Source organism: Onychostruthus taczanowskii, unplaced genomic scaffold (genome assembly GCF_017590055.1).
Source record: "Onychostruthus taczanowskii isolate IOZ18803 unplaced genomic scaffold, ASM1759005v1 scaffold24, whole genome shotgun sequence".
In the NCBI taxonomy this organism is placed as follows: Eukaryota; Metazoa; Chordata; class Aves; order Passeriformes; family Passeridae; genus Onychostruthus; species Onychostruthus taczanowskii.
The window spans coordinates 6,793,622-6,815,521 of NW_024499684.1; the positions used below are offsets into that span (position 1 = coordinate 6,793,622).

Sequence of the window (21,900 nt, forward strand, 5' to 3'; positions counted from 1 at the left end):
ACCCCGCGGCGGGCAGCGGCGCCGCCGGCCCCGCCCCGTGCCAGTCCCAGCCATGGCGGCCATGAGCCGGGTGCTGCGGGCGGCCGCGGCCTGGGCGGCGCGGCGGGCGGGCAGCGCCGGCAGCACCGGGATCGCCGGCAGCACCGGGATCGCCGGGATCGGCCCCCGCCTCCCCGGCACCCTCGGTACGGCCCCGGCGGGGGATGGCGGGGCGGGGGCGGCGGGCCCAGGTGACCTTGCGGAGCGGGGCAGAGGTGCCCTCGCGGAGGCCGCGGGAGGGCCGGGGGCTGAGCAGGTCCCCGCTGTGTCCCCGTTCCTGTGAAAAACTACCGGGTTTGGGTGAAAAATGGATGGAAACGGGCGGGAGGCCGCCCCTCCTGGCGCTGGAATTGTCCATTTACTCGGCCCTGTATGGTGACATTCACGTGTTGGTGCTTACAGGTGGGCACAGATCTCTGCCTGTAGTTAGAAGAAAAATACGTTCACGCTAACAAAATACGAAATTACTTAAGGCGAACTGCAGAAAACTCAGCTGTTGTTGTACACTCCTCGTTTTTATTTTTTTTCCTTTCCCCACGTATGTTTGACCTTGTCCTGGCATAAGCACCAATGGAGTACAAACCATAATACTCTGGTTCGATTTTCAGTTCCTGTACGGCACAGCGGCGACCATGGGAAGAGAATGTTCATCATCAAGGCAACAAGCTTTTATGATTCTCGATTTCTGAGCTTGTTGGTGAGTTAAAAATCAAATGTATTGCGTTCAGTGTAGCACATCACTTGCAAATGGTGTAAGAGTGTCTAAAATACAATTTCCCATGGTTTTTATATGATAGCATCTAAAATGTGGCTGGCACTATTTACATAAAGAAGAATTTCAGGTCCTCTTTAAGAATTTTTTGGTCACATGCTGTAAAATCAGAGCCAGATGAAGCTCAAAGACTGGCTGTATAGCAAAGGTTGTGATAGGTACTTAAATTACTGCTGTAGTAGCATTCTTAAATTACATGTCTGTGTTCATATATGCATGACCCACAAATGCTTTCTGCTCCATCCTCCTTTTTGAAACATATCAGTTACTCTTCTGCAGAGTGTGCCTTCACTTATCTACACCATTAATAACACAGGTGAGATTTAGGAAGCCTGACGTGAGTTTGACCCCTCCAAAGTCAGGTTTGGGATAAATCCTTTTATGAGCAGCAAGAGCTGATTTGATACAACTGCCTTCATGTGATCAGGACTCACTTCTGTGCCTTCCTCAGCTACAGAGCCCACAGTGGCTGCACTGGTGTTGGACTCTTGCCTTGCTGTCAGTGCTGATAGCAGCTGAGTGCTGATGCTGAGGGATTTCAGGGAGGTGTTGCTGTTTGCTGCTGCACAGACTGACCTGAATGGGCTCAGGGGCTCACACAGCATCACTTTTGTGTGTTCTGCTTCATTAATGAACTCATTGCAATCAGCAGTGTTTACACACAACATCCCTTTCCAACACAGAAATGGGAATCTCAGAGTTATTGGCTGTTCCACCATTTTCAGATATTTTCAGATCTCGTGTGAATTTTGTCAGGATTCTGAGTTTCCCACACTGACTGTTTTTATCCCCTCTACAGAGATTCTATTTATTCCTGACGGGAATACCAGTGGCTGTGCTCTTAACATACATCAATGTCTTTGTTGGTGAGTGCTCTGTCAGGGCTAAGCAAAGTACAGTCAAAGTTACTGAATGGGAATTAAGCATGCTGGATAGAGAAGGGACTTTTTTGGGGTTCTCTCTTTGGAAGACCATGGAATAGGTCTAACAAATACAGTGATGTTATATCAGTACATAGAAAATGTTCCCAGTATACTTGCTTTAGTTGTTGATTTTTAAAAAAAGTTTCTCATATTAAAAAAAAAAATGCATTCTCTCTTCTGGCAGTGAAGTTTAGTAACTTGCTTTAAGAAGAGTGCAACTCTGGTTTTTTTTCTAGCAAAGATGCCAAAATTCTGCTTGACAATACATGTGTTAAAACTACTGCTGTAATGATATGGAATTAATTTAATAGAGAAATCAGGAAAAGTCCATGCTTTCATCTCCTGTAGTTTAAACGGTATTTCTGTGAACTTAATCCAAGTTGTTTCTTCTGTATAGCTGCTGATTTTACCCTTTTGGTGTGTCACTTAAAATCTGTGAATAGGTATTTGCCAGTGTGAGGTGTCTGCAAAAATTGCAAGTTCAATTTTTCTGAATAGAGCTCACACTGAGGGATTTAGTACTCTTTATGTGGAATAATGATCTTTTCCTTATCTGAAAAGCAGAATATAAGGTAGCTTTGGAAAATAATCACAGAGTTAAATATTCTTCCCCTCCTTTCCTTGTCAGGTGAAGCTGAACTTGCAGAGATTCCTGAAGGTTATGTTCCAGAGCACTGGGAATACTACAAAGTGAGTGTAACATGTAAAAGGGTGGGCATGTTATGGACAGCCTTTCTCTTGATGATACTTTTGGGAGTAAAATGAATGGAGTATGATGATGTCTGGCAGTGTATTAAACTCAAATAGTGCAGTTCTGATTTTGGTAAACTTTTTTGTAGCTTTATGGAACATGTAAAAGGCTGTAGGAAATCTCTTTAATGACACAAGCAGATGCAAATGCTCTGTATGCAGTAAACTGCTGACACTGTATGCCAAGAATTTTTCCATAATATTCCTAAATAGTAAGAAAAGTCCTCTGCATTCAAACCATGCAAGTTTTATCTTAATTTTTTTTCTACAATGTCTTAAGAAACTGGAGTTTGAAGTGACATTTCTTTCTTTTGTGTTGTTTGCCAGTATTGTTTTAAAGTCCCATATCACATACATTTTGGATCTAGAATTGAAGATTTTTATAGTCACAAGTCACAAGTTTTATAGTCACGCATAAACTCAAGGTTGTATGGTTTCAATTTAATTATATTTTCTTAAAATTAGTCCCTGGCTTCTTGCTGCAAGCACTATTTTGTTTCTGATAGGAAGTAATTGAATTCAGCAATATTATTGTGACTGTTTCAACTCATTTAGCCTTTTGTTCCTAGTGAAATGCCCTCGATGTGGAAGCAAAATTTTGAAATGTTGCTGATTACAGTAAGATTTGGAGTCCACTTCTGTGATTACTGTGGCAGTTTAAGGAACTTTAACAGAAAGAAAATAAATTATATTAAATTTTAATTTAATGTAATTTATTTTTAAATGTATCTTCATTAAATTTGAATTTTGCTACAGAACAGTCATCTGCAGATTATCTTGGCATTAGGGATTGCAAAAGAATTTTTAGGGTTCTGATCTCACAAGTAGTTGTGTATGTTTGTAACTTCCCTGTTATGATTTGAGTGGCAGCACTCATGGTGTCCATGACATCTTTTCAGGACTGTGGATATACAAAGTGACATTTCTACTTGGAAATTGCACAGACAATCTCTGCTGTTATGTTTTCCAGCACCCCATAACCCGCTGGATAGCTCGTTATGTACTTGACCCCCCTGAGAAGAACTACGAGAAGGACATGGCCCTGCTTGATGTGGAAGTGAGGAAATCTGAACTGAGGTATGCTCTGTAGTTGGGGGGTTAAAATCCTGATCCATACTGTAGCTGGCTCTGATTTTGCATGACATACCGAGCTGGATGCTGACATAAAGTGCTTTCATGTGTCCCCTGGGTGCTGCCTGCACTGGCTGCTGCCAGAGTGGGAGTCACAGGATCTGTTATCGCTGCCCTCTCAGGATTCAGGTTACCAGAACAATCCAAGGGCAGGGGGTCTTCAAAGCACTTGATAATTATAAAGGTGTAGCTCTGTCTTCCTGAATCAGCAAATGGAGCTCTTTTTGTGCTCTTTTTGCTAATGCTCACAGCTTAGAGAAGAACCTGTGATAAAACTGCCAGTATTTTTTTTTACTCCTTTGTGGAATGACTTGCTGGGGAAAAAAAACAAAACAAACAAATAGAAATATGTAATAGCTCATGTCTTAGCTGAACCCTTCATATTTTGGTCCTACCTATGCTTCAGCAGTATTTATAAAATCATTGCTTTGTCAGTAATGCTCAATATCAACAAACTTCATGTTGAGGGTGTCTGTTGCCTTTTTTTTTTTTAGGCTGCTGGAGTTGGAGGCACGCAGACTGATGAGACAGCGGGGAGATGGGCCTTGGTACCATTATGAAACACCTGACAAAAATCTTCTTGACAATTCTATGAAAGCCACACCTGACAATTAAACAATTTTGGGCAGTGTGCAAGGTTTTCAGTGCACACTGACAAATTGTGACTGCGCTGTGGAACAGACATCCTGCTGTTTGCTGATGGAAATGAATAAACAGTGTTTGTGTTGATTCCAGTACCTTGAAAGAAACTGTGTGGCAGTTAAGTTCATACAGCTATGAAAGCTGTTAATCAGTGGAATTGACATAATGTCAATTGCCAACAATCACTCCTTTCCTTCAGAACATATGTACATGAAACAAGCTGGTAATACTAGTTTTGATTTTGTGATTTCTAGATTTACATTTTGAAGTGAAAGATACAAGAAGCTAAGGGTTTTTTCTTTCTCAGTGCCTTGTGTCAGGTAATTTGTGGGAGATAACTAAGTAGGAAAAGTACCTTTACACATACCTGCCATTCATTTTCAGAACTGTGCAGCTGTTCTTCCACACCACTTCTGGCAACTCCTTAGGGAATATGAAGAGTTCTCTCATCACCTGGCAGGTTTTTGCCACTAGAGGGATGTGTTTCCTCATGGTCTACAGGCCATGGTACTCTTTGTTTTAAATTTCCCAAGAGTGATGGAAAGTGCCTGTTACAGTTTGTGATTCTAAATTATCTTATTCAAAAATTCAAAGTTATCATATTCAAAATCCTCACATTTTGAAGGAAATGAGCCCAAACTAAACCCATATCATCTAGCAATTTGAAACTTAAAACTCTATATTTTTTTTTTTTACATTAGGCAACACTGCATGGATTATTTTAAGCAAAAACTGCCTTGTTTGCTGTTTCCTGGCACTGCCAGACATTAGAAAGATATTGATTTTCTATCAGTGCTTTGCTTGTCCTTTTTGTTAGAATCAGTCTTTCAGGTTAGATGGCTCATATATCTTATTATGGCTCTCATTGTTTATAAATGCTGAGTTATTAATAAGAGAAGCCATTAAAAAAGCACAGAGTCTCCTCAGGTAAAATAAACCTGTCTGACCCTGCATTAGTGTTTTTTATCCATCATCCAATGATGCTCCCAAGTCTGATGTAATGTCTGTTTTTCAGTAAGTCTAAAACCACTCCATGGACATCACATTCTGCTCTCAGTGTTTCACATTGTTCCCAACATTTGATTTTTTTAGTAATAAAAATTGCTGAGAACCCTGTGCTACTCTATTCACCCTCACAGCCTGCTCATAGCTGGGTACAAACATTTTTCAATTCTGTTTTTGAGATTTTCCCAAAACCACCTTTTGAAACTTAATTTTGAGGTAAAAGGTGATTCTGGCAAAGGTCACATCACCTCCTTGGAAGCCATCCATGAGTCCTTGGATATATTGTGGATGATGGGTAGAAGGCAATTCATCTGCTCTATGCATCTTCATTTTACATGGACAGGTCATTTCTTTACTACTGTTGCTGCCAGGCATATGTTGTAGTTTTTAGATACTGTGTGAAAACACTAGCAATATTTTTCTCCCTACAAAGGTCACTCTTATTTCTCCCTTCTCTGACATTATTCTTTCAAAGTGAAGAGCAGAGAGAAACCACAGCAAAGGCCAAAAAAGGGCATTTTAAGGTAAAGGTACTGCCCCTTTTTGAAGCCATGAAATTGGGGGTTGGCTCCTGGCACTGCCACAGGCTTCTCGGGCATCCCAGGCTGGGCATTCCCGCCCTGTATCCCCCCACAGCGACCTGCTCTGGACAGCAGGGACATCCCAGCTGTCAGCACAGCCAGGTGGGACCTGCCCGAGCCATGTGAGACATAAAATGAGGGGCTGAGAATGAAAACACAGGAGATTTTTTTACTGTGTGTATTTTATACACATATGTATATGTGTATATACACATATACATCTACAGATATATATATATAGATATACACACACGTATACACTTACATATAGATAAACTTGTATACATATGCATACATATACACATATATATGTATATATATACATACACACACACATATATATATTTACGTAGTCTTTAAAAGCTTAAAAATAAATAACAGAGCGTATAAAAGAGTATTACCGGTCAGAGGGAAAGCTGCCCCGGGCCACCCGGAGAGACCAGGAGCCAAGGCTCGGTGCTGCCCCGCTGGGAGCGAAGGTTCTGGGGTGAAACGCGGGGCCTCGGCGGGAATCCCGCCCCGCTGCCCTGCCCCTCGCCCGCCCCCGCCGGGACCCCCGGGTGCCGCGGCCGCAGCTGGTGCCGCCGCCGCTGCCATTGGATTAAAAATAGCATCTTCCCTCCCCCTGCCCTCCCTCGGGCCCGGCTCCCGCCGCCGCCCTGCCCCGGGCCCGGCTGCCCGCCGCCTCCATCGCCCGCGCAGAGCGGCTCGGCAGGGAGGGCGGGCGGCCGGGAGCGAGGGCGGGAGGGGAGCAGGGAGGGAAGGGAGGGAAGGAGGATGCAGCGGGCCGCGCTCTTCCGCGGCGGCGATGCGCAGATGGCCGCCGGGGACCTGGGCGAGCTGCTGGTCCCCTACATGCCCACGATCCGGGTGCCCAAGTCAGGGGACCGGGTCTACAAGACGGAATGTGCCTTCTCCTACGACTCGCCCGTGAGTGCAGCGAACCACCCCCGGCTGCCTCCGCGCCCCCGCCCGCCGCGGCCCCTTCCCCTGCCCGCCGCAGCCCCTCGCACCCTCCCCGGGCCGCTGCCTCCCCTCAGGCTCGGGAGCCGCCCCGATCCCTTCCTGCACCTGCCGCGGCCCCTCGCCCTGCCGCTGCTGCCCAGCCCGGGGTCGCGGCGCTCCCGCACATCGCTGCCGGCTCCTTCCTGCGTTTGTTTGTTTATTTTCCTCCTTCGAGGCGCTCTGAAGTGGTTGCTTGGACACGGGGATTTTGTGGTTTTGGGGAAGCTTCCCTGCTTGCTCTGCTTGTCGCGGTCTGTCTGCTCCGCCCCGAGCCCTTTTGCTTTCACACCGAGGTAGTGAAAGAGGGAATGTTGAAATGGCCTTCTCGTTGGTCTATTTCGGCGAGCAGATGTCAATGATTTTGCTTTCCTACTACCTCGGTGCGCATTCTATTAAAAATCTTCAGAGAAGGCTTCCGAGGTAAAGGCTTATCCTGAAAATCAGCGTGAAAGTTCGTGAAACACTTTCTCCCCCGGGGTTTCAGTTGCATCACTGAACTTCAATGGACTTGTAGTATTTCCCCAGCTGCTTGGTTCATTTGCTGTTAGATGAATGTTTCATGTGCAGTAAACTTTCTGTGGTGTTATTTCTATGGTGTCTTACAAAACATCCACCAGCTCCACAGATTGCATGTGCTCCATGGCAGATTTGGGGCCTGTCTCAGTTTTTAACTTCACTGCTAATACTGGAAGCCTTCGTAAATGGCCAGTGCTTTGTGAGAAGCAGGTGCTTAGAACTTAGACTTTTCCAAAAGAGGTTGAAAATTTTATTAGCAGCTGCTTCTGCACAGGAAACTGAGGTTTCCCAAAGGTGACTGAGCACTATATGTTGATGTTAATGTCAGTGGCAGCAATCAGAAGGAAGCTCATTGCATTGCAGAATATTCATTAAAAGATACATTTCAGACACATTTTTGGAATCCTTTATCCCCTTCTATTTGATAATTCTCCCTCTCTTCGATAATTCCTTTTAATACAGAAAATCAGACTTGATTTTAAAGGTGACTCAGCTGTCTGGTGTTCGTCATGTCTTGTTGAACAGAGGTTATTTTTACCCACACTCTTCAGATCTCAAGTGTCACCCAGCAGCCCTGACTGTGCTGGGAGCTGGGCTGATTAGAACTGCCAAATCGGACTCCACCGCAGAGGCGATAATTGCATTATATGCTTAAGGAGGTTTTGGCGGGGGAAAATCGATATACCACATTCTTTCCTTCAGATTTCTGCTTGGGTGAACACATGGTTGATGTTTTTAGTAACACTTTCAGGCTTCTTCGATATTGTGGTTTATGAAAAGTTTCTGTTAACAAGTAGGAAGGGATATAAAATACTGCTACAGAGTGAAAAACAATCAATCACCACCCCCTGCAACAAGCCTCAGTTGAACACAGCTAAAGCTGTGTTTAGCTAAACAATATGTTTGAACAAAACACAAAACATTTAAGCCAAACTTAACAGAAACTATGGATAAAAGTAGCAGAAGGAGTGGAAAGCAGCATGTATGATTTTTTTTTTTAACTAAAAAAATTTTCATACCTTTGACATTATCAGGAAGAGATTTCAGATTTAGGAAAATGTTGCCCTCCAGTGTAAAAACTTCTTGTTTAAATTGTGTTATGGGCATTCACTGGGCAAAAGGCGTGGCAGTACCAGTGGAAATAAAAGCAGTCTCAGTTTCTGTTGTTTCCCACATCTTTTCAGCCCATACCACTCCTCTGCTGCGTGAAAGATTTCCCTCAGTTTTTATTTTAAATTCCCGTATAATCTAATACATACTTGGATATTGTTTGTAGGATGGAGATTCTAAGGGGCATATGTAATGTGTGCTTTCTAGGGCAAAACACTGTAATTTACAAATTGAAAAAAGCAAAGCTGTGTTCTTGCAGTATTTCATTCAGAAGGAAAGTGAAAGGATACTGACAGGTTGTTTCTTGGCTGAAGAGGGATGTTTATGTTTTGTAGTAGTTGATTTTGTGACTTACTTTATTAGGTTATTGATGTATTGCCTAAGTGAGCCTCTTTCTCTTGAGGTACCTGCCTCTTTTTGAAAGAAGATACACTGTTGGCCCTGTAATAATGGTCAAGAATTAAAAAAAAAAAAACAAAAAAAAAACAAAAAACCAAAAAAACCCCACTCTTGGTTTTGTTAGCTGTGCTAAAATTCCAGATTGCTATTTTGCTGGAGGAGTTTTTTTTTCTCTTGTAAGAATATTTCTCAGTATTTCCTCACATCTCCTCAATTTGCCATTTTAAAATATGTTCCTTGCTACAGTTTAACTTCAGCATGTCATGTCATACCTGGTCATGTAGCAGCTCTACAGTCAAGTGTCTTTAGCTGTATTAACTGTATATTAATCCTTTTTCTGTAGGGATGTGTTGTGATCTTTAAAATACACTGAAAACCGTCAGACCTGGGAGTGTTGGGGTACAGAATAATGTTATTATTGTAGAGAAAGATGCTGCAGCAAATTTGCAAGGACCAAGCAGAGTGGAATGGTCAGAATCAGAGCTTTTCCTGTCAGGGGGTGCCAAGGAAAATGAGGTGCTGGGGTGAGCAGCTCCCTCTTCTACTTCCAAAGCTTAATGTGGCAGTGAGAGGTGGCTTTTGCAGCCCTGTTTGTCACTCTGTCAGTTTTGTCATCTTCTCTGGATATAGTGCATCTTCCAGTGGATATAGGCAGCTTGAGTGATTGTTCTCAAAACTGGTTGAGGTTCCTTTTCCATGAGGTTTAAATCTTCCTTGGATGGAGATCTGAGAACAATGTCACCTTTGTGCTGCAGTGAGGGTCATTAGCTGAGAGACTTCAGAAGTGAGAGCTAGAAGTACAAGTGGCTATTTCGTGTATTTGTTCCACGTGGATTAACTGTATTGTGGTGATCTTGTCATAAAGGTGGCATTGTTAGAAATATAAACAGATGAGAAATTAATGTCTTTAGATTTGGCCTTCTTCCAACGGAACATACTGGGGTTGGTCCCTGGAAAGTTGGCAGGAGCAGGAGGCAAATTTCTTTACACTTAAGAGACCTGGTGACACTTTTTAGTTTACTTGGCTCATATGAAAATACGCCATTTATGTTTTACATTTTAATTACTTTTTTTTTTTTTTTGATGTCTTCTAGAAAAACTGTGTTTCTCTGATGAAGGATCCTCCTCCAGTTAGCCATTCCTTTGTATAGGAATTGAGGAGGGAAGGCAGGCTGCTCAAAACACAAGGCTGGCCTAGTGCTGAGTATTGCTTCCTCCAGGGACTGACCCTGCAGCTTGGCTGGCAAAGTTCTGCACTTCTCATTATTCAGACCTGCAGAGGTGCAGTCATGCTTCCTGGTGACTTTTTCCACATCTCCAACACTGTGCTGTAGGTTTCTTCTCTATTTTTTTGTCCACTGTGACCTCTCTTCCTCTTTTGGTGGATGAGCCTGACTTTATGTTCAGTAGAATGCAGAAGATATGAAGGTTGCATTAAATAATCTTTTGTTGTACTATTATTTTTTTAGAAGGATAGTACTCAGCTTTGGAAATTCCACCTTTTACTGTGATCCTGGTCTCAAAGACGTCTGATCATTTATCACAGAACTGTAGAATCATAGAATATGCTGAGTTGGAAAAGACCCATGAGGATCATTGAGTCCAGCTCCTGGCCCTGCATAGGACACCCCAACAATCCCACTATGTCCAAACACTTCTTCAGCTCTGTCAGGTTTGGTGCTGGGACCACTTCCCTGGGGAGCCTGTTCCAGTGTCCAAGGTGAAAAACCTTTCCCTAATATCCAACCTAAACCTCCCCTGAGACAGCTCCATGCCATTCTCTCCATTCCTGCCAGTGGTTGTGAGAGTGACACATCTGGGGGGAGAGACAACAGCTGGAAAGGGGATACAAACTGGAGCATAAAAAGGGCTTAATGTGAGCTGTGGATGCTGCACGTGGATGTGCCCTGAAACCTTCCCCACGAAGGGCATTGGTGACAACCCCAGCCCAGCTCATGAGCCTGACACGGTGACAGGACCAGGCAGAGTGCAGGACTGTGTTTGTTTGAGCAGCTGAAAGTTTGGCTTTGCTCTGCTGGAAAACCTTGCTGCTGACAACAGCTTCCTTTGTGAATCTAGCTGACTTCATTTTTGTGGCTCGGGAGCTCTGTAATGGTTATGTTGGGACAATTTCCAGAGTCTGAGCTGAGCTGATGCTCTGCTGTTTGTTGTGCAGTTGAGACTGAAATCCTTGAGAGACTGGAGTGTGTAAGGGATATTGGTGATTGTGTTGCACAAAACATTCTAGAAATAAGCACCTCCTGTCTGGCAGTTCCTTTGGTCAATATTCCTTGAGGAAAATCAGGAAGTCACTGAGGCCCGTGTCTGTGAGGGGTAGGCTTGGATCTTGTTTCTATTGATGGAATGAGAGCAGCAGAGAAGAAACAAGAGGACTGAACACACCAAGACAAAGAGAATACTCCAGATGAGGATTTTGGCCTAGCTGCAGAATGCCCTGCAGTTACTGAGGCAGTAAATTGCTTGGTGGTGGGCGATCACCTGGAAAGTCAGAGCAGTGTGGTACTGTTGCTTGACAGGGACATGCCAAAGCTGTCACACGGGCAGGTGTTTTGCTGGCTGGAAGTGCACCAGGACACTCAGCTGGTTCACATCAGTAAACTCACTGCTCTTCTGAAGTTAGAGAAGGTAACATCAGCAGAAGTTGTGCCTGCAGTGGTTGACACATAAGAAATAACTATGGTGCCTGGGAGAACAGCCAGTGTGTATGTAAATTGTGCATTTTCTTGGGGTTGATTTAAATTTGGATCTTACTAGCCTTTTCCTCTTTGTGTGTCACTGGCCATCCTGTTACCCAGAGTGGTGCTGGACTGGAATATTTTGGGTAACAGAGAGACCTGAATTCTGAGGTACCCAGAGTGTCAGAGGATAAATACAGAGATGCAGATGAATGCTGGAGCTCTGCTGACATGCTGTGGGACCATCAGTTTTCCTCTCAGTCTTCTCCCCAGCTTCTCTGTTCTGGAAGCACAGCACTGTTTTTGTGACCAACAGAGCTGTACAGCCAAGGTTCTGCACAAAGCAAAATCCCCACGTCTCAGGTGCTGTGGAAGCAGTGCAGGTGGCACTGCTGGGGCTGCACTGTTGGGCTGCAGCTTGGCAATCAGCCCTGCTGCATCTCAGGCACCCCTGCCAGTGGCTCACACAGCCTGCACCTGGATAAGCTGCCCCAAACAGTGGTGAGGGATGGGTGGACGTTCTCTATTCCTGGCTGCAGGTTAGAAGTACTCCTGACCCAGCATTAGTTTTGCCATTGTATTTGCTCACTAACTGTGAAGCCTTGATCCTGCCTGTGCATGTCACTTGTCCAAGACACTGCTTTGGAATTCATGTGCACTGCTCTGGATCACCTGTGATTTATAGGTGGGCGTGAGCAGTCCATGCACCTCTCAGAGTGGAGGTTTGTGTTTGGTTTAGTGGCTGACTGGCCCGTACAGCTTTTTTCTTCCCAGGAAATGTTCTAAGTGCTGTACTGGATTGGCCTTGTGCATGTGCCCATTCAGGAGCTACAACAGAGGTACCAGGAATCTGTTAAGCAATTGGGAATTAATTTGCTGTGGGGAAATATCCAGTGCTATCCAGTGCTGTACAGTGCTTTTGTAAAGGAAGAGCAGGGGCAGGATTTCTTTTGCACTTAAAGTTAACAGTCCAATTACTGGGCCCTGTAATTTATTTCCTACTTCCATATCCTTTGTCCCTTCTTTCTCTGCCCAACCCAGCTCTTCTTTTCCCATCTTTCATCTTTCACCAGTTCCAGTAGTACATGGCTCCTCTTCACTGCTTGTGTGTATTTTGACATTAATGATTGTGTATGTCAGTCTTCTTCCATTATTCTGATTCTGTTGCTTCTCCCTCTGATCCTTTTTTTACCTGATGCCCAGTTTTATCCTCTTATTATTCCTTTTCTGCTTTCCTTTAGTCACCATTACTTTCCTGTCACCTTTGGGTGACAGAGGGCAGTTGTCTAAAAGGCAGACTCACACCACTGTTCATATCCCATGTTTCTTTTGAATGTGACTGGATATATTCTTGGCCTTAGCACACTTTTTTTGTGTTGGTTCCCCCACCCCAGAAATTACTACATTTACTGCAGTGGAAATTTAAAATGAACTTTTTGTTTGCTGGAGCCATGTCTATGTCCAGTTGTGCCCCCAGAAATGACTACATTTACTGCAGTGGAAACTTTAAAATGAACTTTTTGTTTGCTGGAGCCATGTTTATGTCCAGTTGTGCTCAGTTGCTGTGGTTTTTTTCCCCTTGTTTTAATGTAGGTAATACTGGTACATGACAGAGAGACAGGCTTTCTTTTTATTCTTCATTGTAAATTATTATGTGTTGTTGAGATGAATATTAAGTGCCAAAACATCTGTTGTTCTTTTTCAGCCTGTCCTGAAATAAAATATGTGTCATTTAGTTAGACTGTTGTGGGATCCAGTGCAGTGTGTGTTTGTTAGGGACGGTCCTGTAACTTTTTCAAATACATTAAAGATTGGATTGTAGTTATACAAGCAAGACTCTTATGACCACAGCCAGATTAATTTATGGTGATTCCTGGTGAACAGACACCCTGAGCAGAGCCTGTAGCAGTTCTGTATGGGCTTGAATTTTGTAGGGAAACCATGACAGAATGCACAAAGACAGTGATCCTGTCTCATAACTGGTACATTTCATTTTATGTACAAGAGGATGGATGACCTTTTCATTCTTCATGTTTGGGTGTGCAGACTTGTGGAGACTCCAGGTGCCATTTTACTCTCTTCTGTGATATTGTCTTAGCAAATTTTGCCATTGTTCCAGAGGATCTAAAGCAAACCCCTGTGCATGAGACACTGTCCTTGAGTCTGCAACTGTTTGCCATGTTAGGAGATCACCACAGCCCACGTGTTTGTACAAAGTCAATGTTGTCTGAGCCACTGCAGGAGATGAAATTGCTAAAGCCTAAATTTCCCTGAGGGATCTGAACGGTTTGTGAGGGTTGGTAATAGGATGGAGGTCTTTAGTTCAGTCCTGACCAGGTTAGGGGTATTTGGAAGCTGTTGGTGTCTGGTGCCAGGAGCAGTGTGGAATGAGGGGTGAGCAGGAATGAGGGGGTGACCTCTCTTTCTCTGTCCTCATGGCTGGCACTTGTGTTTGCCTCTCACAGCTTCCTTGCTCTGCTTTTGCATCTGAGAGGGAGCAACTGGTGCCTTTTACCTCTCTTTCCCTGGGGGTTCTCTGCCTCTTTCCTTCCTCCAAACATAAATAGGCGTCCAAATAAGTAAGAGCAGCTCTTTTTAATTTTTTTGTTTTAAATACTTTTCTCCCTGGTATGGGCTGTATGTTTCCCTCTCTGAATTAAGCACCTGGCATGCCATGAGCACTTTAGCAGCAAAGAACAGGCAGAAATACAGTGAGGAGCAATCCCTTTTCCTTCTGCTTAGAAGGTGAGAAGGCTGATCTGCTCTTGAGTGCCTTCTGGGCAGTGATGGAGCCTGACCAAGTACAAGCTTCTGCCCCAACAGTGCCTTTAGACTGGAGTGATAAGGGAAGAAAATGTTTATTCATTGCTTTATCCTGAACTTCATGTTACATGTCTGCTGTGTCCTCAAGCAGGAATGAGGGGGAAAAATACCCAGCTAAAGTTCCTGGTTTTGTCTGTCAGGACAAGTTATGCTTTTCTGGTGTAGAATAGCATAACTTCCTCCAGCATAAACTTTCACACACATCTAAAGTGATTGTCAAATACAAAGATTTACATGCCACAGATGATGTAAAATATCATTCCTTCCAGAATTGTTTGTCTGCTCAGTGGGGTTAAATTTACCAGCACAAAGCTTGTCTTAGATCACAGTAGAGTGTTTTTTGAGCACCAAACAGGGGCCTAATCCTTTAGTCAGCCATCTACAAAGGTGTCTTTTTCACACAGGCTTCTGTTTTACTTTGACCTTTTGGGCTTTTGAACAGTCTGTCCACTTCTTTCCAAGCTGTGGGAGAGAACACTCTGCCTGTGCTCTCTTGGAGAAACATCTGTTTTGTTAGTAACCACAACCAACTTACTCAGACTCTACATTTAGCTCCTATACTGAAAGTGTCAGATTGTTGTCATAGGCTGCCTCAGAAACGGTTCAGTGGTCTCTTGGATTCCCTCCAGAAAAAGAGAGAATGATCTCCAAGAAAACAAAACTTTAAACAAAGTTCCTGAGACCCTAGAGTGACAACACTGTATATTTTTATTTAGACTGGGTACCTCTAGGATCCTCTTGTAGAGGACACATCCGTGACTTTCCCACAGAAAGAGGGAATGCAGAAGGATTTGGAATGCAGGATAGAAGAGCAGGCAGCATGTATGTGTCTAATACTACTTGCTTTAGGAGATAATGATCTGTCTTTCATATATATATATATTTATAATTTACTTCTGAAGTGCCTATGAATGAGTGTAGTTCATGTTCTTCTTTGGGGAATTTAACACAAGATGTCCTGTGCTATGCAATACCACAAACATGCTCACAATGGAAGGAAGGTCACAGAGCTTCTGAAAGGCTCAGTCTTTGTTCTGCACCACCTACTCAAAACAATACATGTTATAGGGCTTGGAAAAATTGATCCAACACCAATGAGCAGATGACTGAAAGTCCTCCTGGCAGTCTGATGTAGGAGAGATCTTAGAGTGGTGCTAAAATTGAGCAAGACTCTGGTAACAGCCAGCATCTACACTTATAGGGAGAGCAAAAGGTGATGCCAGGTTATGTTACTGAAATGTCAGCATTTGTGATCGTGACCAGGAGTATATATCTTTATATTGCCTTTGTAATGCCTTGTATCCAAGCTCTGTATTGCATGAATGGAGAAGAACCCTGATAGATATTGAAGAATGCACACAAAGCACTGGTCAAGTTTTTGTTAGCCAGTTTTAAGGGCTGTGAGGTCCCTTGAGATCTTTTTTCTCAGACAAGATTGTGATCAGTTGTAGAAGTTGTGGCAGAGTCCCTGGACCCTCAGCTCTGCTGTGCCTCTGGTTTGGGATCATGTTCTTGCAATCAAATGCCCATAAGAAATTCTGCTATTTTAAATAATTGCTCATGCTTATTTCTATGCTTTACAAATTTCTGTGCCTATGAACCTCTGTGGGTTGGGCACTCAAGTGGAATTTTTCAAGACTAACTTCTAGACTTCTGATTTGGACATTCACTAATCTGTATTTGCAAGGTAACTCATTTCAAAGAGTTTCTGTAGGCTGTGGTATGATGTGTTATGATATGTGATATGATGAGGAAGTTTCTTAGGGGTCTGATAGTGTAAACACCATAATATGCTATGAAAGCCATATTTTAAGTGTGTGCCTGATAGCTAAAAGGGTCTGCAATTCTTGGGTTTTTTTTTTCTGTGTGCTGGGTCCTTCCTGTCCTTCCCTGCTGTAAGTGTTTGTGCCATTCCTTGCAGGATTCAGAAGGAGGTCTCTACGTGTGCATGAACACGTTTCTGGGATTTGGAAGGGAGCACATCGAACGGCATTACCGGAAGACGGGACAGTGTGTCTACCTGCACCTGAAACGGCACGTGAGAGAGGTGAGACCTGTGCCTGCCCAGAGAGCCACCCCAGCACTTCTCCTGCCTCTTGTGCTCATTTGAGTAATGCATTGCAGACACACACCAAGGTCTGAGTGACTGAAATGCCCAGGTTCAGATTTGGGGCTGGATGTCAAATCCAGGTGCTCGGATCCCAACCAATCCTACAGCTTCAGTTCCAAGATGAATCAAAGAGTCAGACCTTAAAGGCAGCTCCTTCCTGACTTTCACTGATGTTTTTCACTTCTCGAGATGAATCAAAGACCTTAAAGGCAGCTCCTTCCTGACTTTCACCACTGTTTTTCACTTCTCATTTCTGTGTATCACATACGTGTTGTCTGCATGTTATGTGCACATTGTACATAGCAAAATATTTTCTGAAGCCTGCCTTTTAAGTGTACAGTTACTGGGTTTGGCTCAGATTTGGCTGAAAGCTGCTGATTTGTATTTTTCAGATGAGGTTTCATCTCAGGGTGAAAGGACTTCTTTTCATCCTAAGATTCCTGTACAGTTAAACCTTGACCTAGTCTGGGATCTTAAGCTTAGCTTAGATTAATGCTGGATTCTAGAGACACACACTGGCCCTCACTTAGCCTTTCCTCACACATGGGTGTGCACGTACAGCCTGATGTTCACTGCTCATCCATACCATCACTGCCTATCAGCAGTCACTTATAACCTGTGCTTTATAACCTCTGCTTGTCTGTGGTTTGTCTCGCATCTTTAAAAGACTCTTAATTACTTCTGACCTGAGCTATAAGGAAGGCACTGGGTTTGCTTATAGCTCCCTCTCTCATAAGCTCTGTCTCTGTTGGCAAGTTAAAATAACTGCTTGGAGTGGGTTGGAATCCTTGTTTCTCATTCTGCAGCAAGGCGTCCCCTGGGTGATGAAGGCCTTGAGTTATATAAAGTGCCCTGACCACTTACCTCATTTCCAGTAGAGGAGTGTTCATATTTTATCAGAATTACAGTGAGGTCGATTGCATGTCTTCCAGGATGAGATGGTAAATGATGTTTGTTATACTTCAGAATTGCCTTTCCTTCTGAGGGCAATACCAACATTTTCCTTCACTACGTCAAATGTGTTTTTGCAGAGCCTACTCTGGTTTTAGCAATGGTTTTTCTGACTGAATTTAACACTCCTGAAACCCTCCTATTTAGATACAGGTGGGCAGAAATCCTGTCAGCTTTCCTTGTATATTAATTTTTTCCCATAAATTAAACTGGGATTGAAATGAGAACTCAGAAATTCCTTTCCTGACAAAGATTAGGCTGAAGAACTCCAAAATGGAGAAAAAATACCCCATCTGTTGTTTGGTGTTGCAAATCCCTTTGATTGAAGAAGTTCAGTGGTTCCTGTTTTTCTCTGGGTGAATCATGATGTAGCAGAGGGGTTGGCTCTATGCTGGAAGGTGGCAACACACTGGTTCTCTGGGTCATGTGGCAGGAAACAGGGTTTGACTACACAGTGCAGGTGAATATTGCATCATCTAATAGGGCTCATAGCCAGGATTCCTCATATATTAGCTGTGGATTTCTATTTTTTTGCCATGACTGTTTGCTTCTTAAGTGCTGTCCATGTTTTCCTTTGAGCATGTGAAACATCAAGTGTTTTATAAGTGTCTGGCACATGTTGCATTGTGGTTTTGTTTTTGGAAGCCAAGCTTTTAATGGTGTGGGATACAGTAAAGCCAAAGGCATTGGATGTGCTATCTTAAGATTCTTATAGTGAGGCTGCTATTTCTGCCTGTAGTTCCCTTGGCATCATCCTTGCAGAATGCACTGCATTGCTGCAGAAATCCCGGGTTGCTTCCCAAGATGTTTGGAATAAATGTCATTTGTGTATCTTGTCACAATTCAGTTAGAAAATAAGGGTCACATCTTCAGCCTGCTGGCTCAAGTGGAGCTGGAGCATCTGCCCGTGGCAGCTCAGCACCAGAGGCCTCTGCTGAATCATCAGAGATGGGCACAAATGCAAGTTATGGAGCACCCCTGGTAAAATTCTTAGCTAAATAAAGGAAATTGATTTTTATTTTTCCTTTTCCACGGAGTTGCATTCTTCAGAATTTTTAAATCAGCCTCTTCCCTGTAGTGCATGACTTTACACAACGCTGGGTGCTGTTCATTTCCAGGCAGATCTTCAGCTTAGTGCTGTAGTGATGCCTCAGCCCTGTTGAAAACCCTGGGCAGAGAAGCACAAAGATTTCCTGCAGGGATAGGTTTCTGGATGCTATCCAGGGATATTGGTGTTATAAAAAGTGAGAGACAGCAGAACAGGCTGCACTGTCACCTTGTCCAAGGAGCATCACAAATGGAATTTAATGCCACTGCTGATGCCTCATGTCACTCCCATGTGTTGGGTGTGTCACATCTGTTAGAAACAAAAATGGGTTTGTGAATGGGGAATGTTTTCAGTGATTTCTGACAAGGTAAAAAAAAAGACTCTTAGGTTGTAGGTGTTTCAGGAGTATTGAGCAGCTTTGATTCTGATGTATTTGTATTTGGAAAAATCAAGCTGAAATCATTGTCAGCCTGAGTTAAATATAAGCACTCCATATGAATTCTTTCTCCTTGCAATCTCCAGTCTTAATGACTTTCACAATATCACACTTGGTGACACCAGAATTCAATTGGAGCTTCCTAGTATTGGAAAAAATGTTTATTTTAGTTCTGGAAATATAGTCCTTGGAGAATGTGTAATTTATTCATAATGTATTTTCAATTGGATTATGTTGTTTCTTGCTACTGCTTTTAAAAAAAGATTTAAAATACAGTTAAAATATATTCCTGGCTACTTCCTTCCCACTTGTTAAATTCCAGTAGCATTATAGAAAGAAACGTTCTGCATGTTATTTTCAGTTCATTGAGGAATTTTTATTTTTATTTGAACTGCTGGAGTTGCAACCCTGACTTTTCCCAAGGGCTTTTCTATGTGGATAATGGATTCTGTTCTCAAATGCAGCCAAGGGGCATTTGTCAGCATCTGCTCTTTCTAAGAATGGAAAATTTTCCTATGATGTATAAGACCTCACTGATGATTAAAGCAGTTTGCTTAGGCCAGAGCTTTAATTTATGTGGTGAAGGGAACCACCCAAAATATGTGACCCTTTTGCCTGCGAAGGGGCAGAGGCAAACATGAACTTTCCCTGTAGGCTGACAGGTTCTTGGCTGCTTTCTCTCCACCTGTTGTATCCAAATATTATTATTAAAAAAAAAAAAAAGTTGCCTAACAACCTTGCCAGTTACACTAACATTACACACTACATCATGCATCATGTTGGCACCAAATAGCCACAGAGGCTTTTTTGATTTAATTTGATTTAATGGTGCTGTTTAATAAACAGCTTAAGGAGTAAGTGCATTGACTTTGACATTTCCTCAGTTAGTTGCGTTTCCCCTTGTAGTCTGAGGTATTCTGAACTGGAAAAGTAGTGAAACTTAATCTCATTTGGAATTTACTGTTTTCTGGTATAGGGCTTAAATTAAAAAATACAATCAAATCCCCCACTAAACAATTTCTTGAATGTTGTCGAGTTTCCTCCATATTATCTAATATTTAGAAAACATGGTGGTAATTTGGATTAATGGAAGCAGGTGTAGATTCTGACAGAAAGGGCATTTTTTTCTACATAGAAGAAAATGAACCTAACTAACAGATCAAAGCAAAGTGGTCCTACTGGAATTAGTTATGAAGGGTTGAAGAATCCTTTATGCAGATAATCGCCTTTTCTTCTCTCTAACTCAGCTTTAGTCATTAAGAAATACTGTTGGGGATCTAGTGGGGAGAGGTTTGAGAGGTGCTGGGTGTCTCTGCCTTGGTGACAGAAGAGCTGCCACCCGTGGTGGCTGTGGGACACCCTCTGATCCATTGCCAGCAAGCCAAGAGTGAAGGACTCAGGTGGAGGCTCCCTCTCTCCGTGGGGTGCTGGGCACCGATGAGTGCCAGGGTCAGAGGAGAGCAAGGAGCATTTACATCCTTGCTCACCAAGGACTGGGGTTTGATGGGAGGGGTGGAGGCAGATTTGCTGTTGTCTCACTTGATGGATTTTTAATTGTTTCTTTCTCTCTTTCCAGAAGGTACCAGGAGCATCTGGTGGAGCTTTACCCAAAAGGAGGAATGCTAAGCTATTTTTAGGTATTGTGAGCAGCTGCTTTCACACAGTCCTTCTCTGACCCTGTCTGCATGTGGACTTGGGTTCTGCCCACCATTGTGTCTGGCTCTGGGGCTCCTCTTGGGTTTTCATTTCCTGCTGTTTGTTTTGGTTTTCTTTTTAACTTCTGGTTCTAGATTATAAATGTTTTCCAGGCAAATAAGTAATTCTTAACCATTTTGGTGCATACCAAAAGATGTGTGTATATATATACATGAAACATTTTAATGTAAAATAGATCCTGAACTACTCTGAAACAGCATAGACTTTGAAATGTACTTTTTTACTAATTCTGTCCATTCTCTCTCTGTAATTTCCACAAAGCACTCTTTTATGAGAATGCTGACCCATACTTAATGTTTAGATATATTAGGGCCTCAGTGAGGCTCTGTTCTGCTCAGCAGCTGGTCATAGCAAGGGTTGTTACCATTTTAAAGTTGTTACACAGGTAAATGTTCTTCAGTGATGTTGTGATCTCTCCTGTAATGAATGAAACTGCACATACATCATGAGCATCTCTAATTCTATTATGTCCAAAATTCTATTCCCTTGCTTCATGGAAAGCAGTTTTCTTACCATGCCCATATTATCCAAAATCCATTTATTCAGATTACCCAGAAAACCTGAGGGATTCATAAATATGGATGAGGAGAATGTGATGGAAAGCCTGGATTCTCTCTTCTCCCACAGCTTGTGGTGTTTCTCCAATTCATCTATTATTTATTGTCTCTCTATTAATAGTGAATAGTGAATTTTTCTTCAGGTAACGAAAAGGTGAAATGTTTTCTTTACAGCTCTTATGGCTAAAGAGAAGCAATAGAATGACCTTCTGTTGGAATTGCTTTGATCTGTGGAATGTGTCCCTAAGAGGCCTTTGCAGATTGTGATTGATTAAATTGTTGTTTTTAATGTAAGTTAGTCTTGCAAGGAGGACTGAGAAAAAAAAAAGTCTGAAAATGAGTCATAAAAAAGTTAAACTTGTAGGAAGAGATTGTTACATTGCAGATGCTGCTCTAAATGCCATTTACTGCCAGATTACATTGAAAATCATGATTTCCACTGGCTGCTTGTAGAAAATTGGTTCAGAAACAAAGCTTGCTGCACTGCAGCAGTGGTTGTACAGTGTTAGCAATGTGAGTGTAAATACAAAGTACAAAAGCACATTCAAATTTTGTTCTTGCTGATCTTCTGCATACACCTGAAGGCTCTTGTCACTGAGCTGTGCCAGCACACAGGGTACTGGCAGAGTGTCTCTGATGTGCCACACTGAAATCTTCAAATTCCACCCTTGCATGAGCATTTTGTTCCCT

General features: G+C 42.9%; 2 protein-coding genes across 2 annotated transcripts in view; both read left to right on the forward strand.

Annotated features, from left to right (window-relative positions):
- Positions 1-25: 25 nt before the first annotated feature.
- Positions 26-4,360, forward strand: NDUFB5 (NADH:ubiquinone oxidoreductase subunit B5). Its single transcript, XM_041406017.1, has 6 exons — positions 26-185; positions 648-736; positions 1,611-1,677; positions 2,363-2,424; positions 3,455-3,561; positions 4,110-4,360. Exons 1-6 carry the CDS (start codon positions 53-55, stop codon positions 4,228-4,230), a joined length of 579 nt encoding a protein of 192 aa, XP_041261951.1. The 5' UTR covers positions 26-52; the 3' UTR covers positions 4,231-4,360.
- Positions 4,361-6,478: 2,118 nt separating this feature from the next.
- The window catches only part of USP13 (ubiquitin specific peptidase 13), a 50,564-nt gene continuing 35,142 nt past the window's right edge, over positions 6,479-21,900 (forward strand). The window contains exons 1-3 of the mRNA XM_041405934.1: positions 6,479-6,773; positions 16,314-16,439; positions 20,514-20,574. Coding sequence (XP_041261868.1) covers positions 6,621-6,773; positions 16,314-16,439; positions 20,514-20,574 — 340 coding nt within the window. The 5' untranslated portion in view covers positions 6,479-6,620. The remainder of the gene's footprint in view (positions 6,774-16,313; positions 16,440-20,513; positions 20,575-21,900) is intronic.

What these genes read in the sequence shown, in the direction of transcription:
- NDUFB5 (XM_041406017.1), top strand. Translation starts at nt 53, where the DNA reads ATGGCGGCCATGAGCCGGGTGCTGCGGGCGGCCGCGGCCTGGGCGGCG. An exon ending in ATACATCAATGTCTTTGTTG is followed by an intron (nt 1,678 to 2,362) that starts GTGAGTGCTCTG and finishes TTTCCTTGTCAG; the next exon opens with GTGAAGCTGAACTTGCAGAG. An exon ending in AGCACTGGGAATACTACAAA is followed by an intron (nt 2,425 to 3,454) that starts GTGAGTGTAACA and finishes TATGTTTTCCAG; the next exon opens with CACCCCATAACCCGCTGGAT.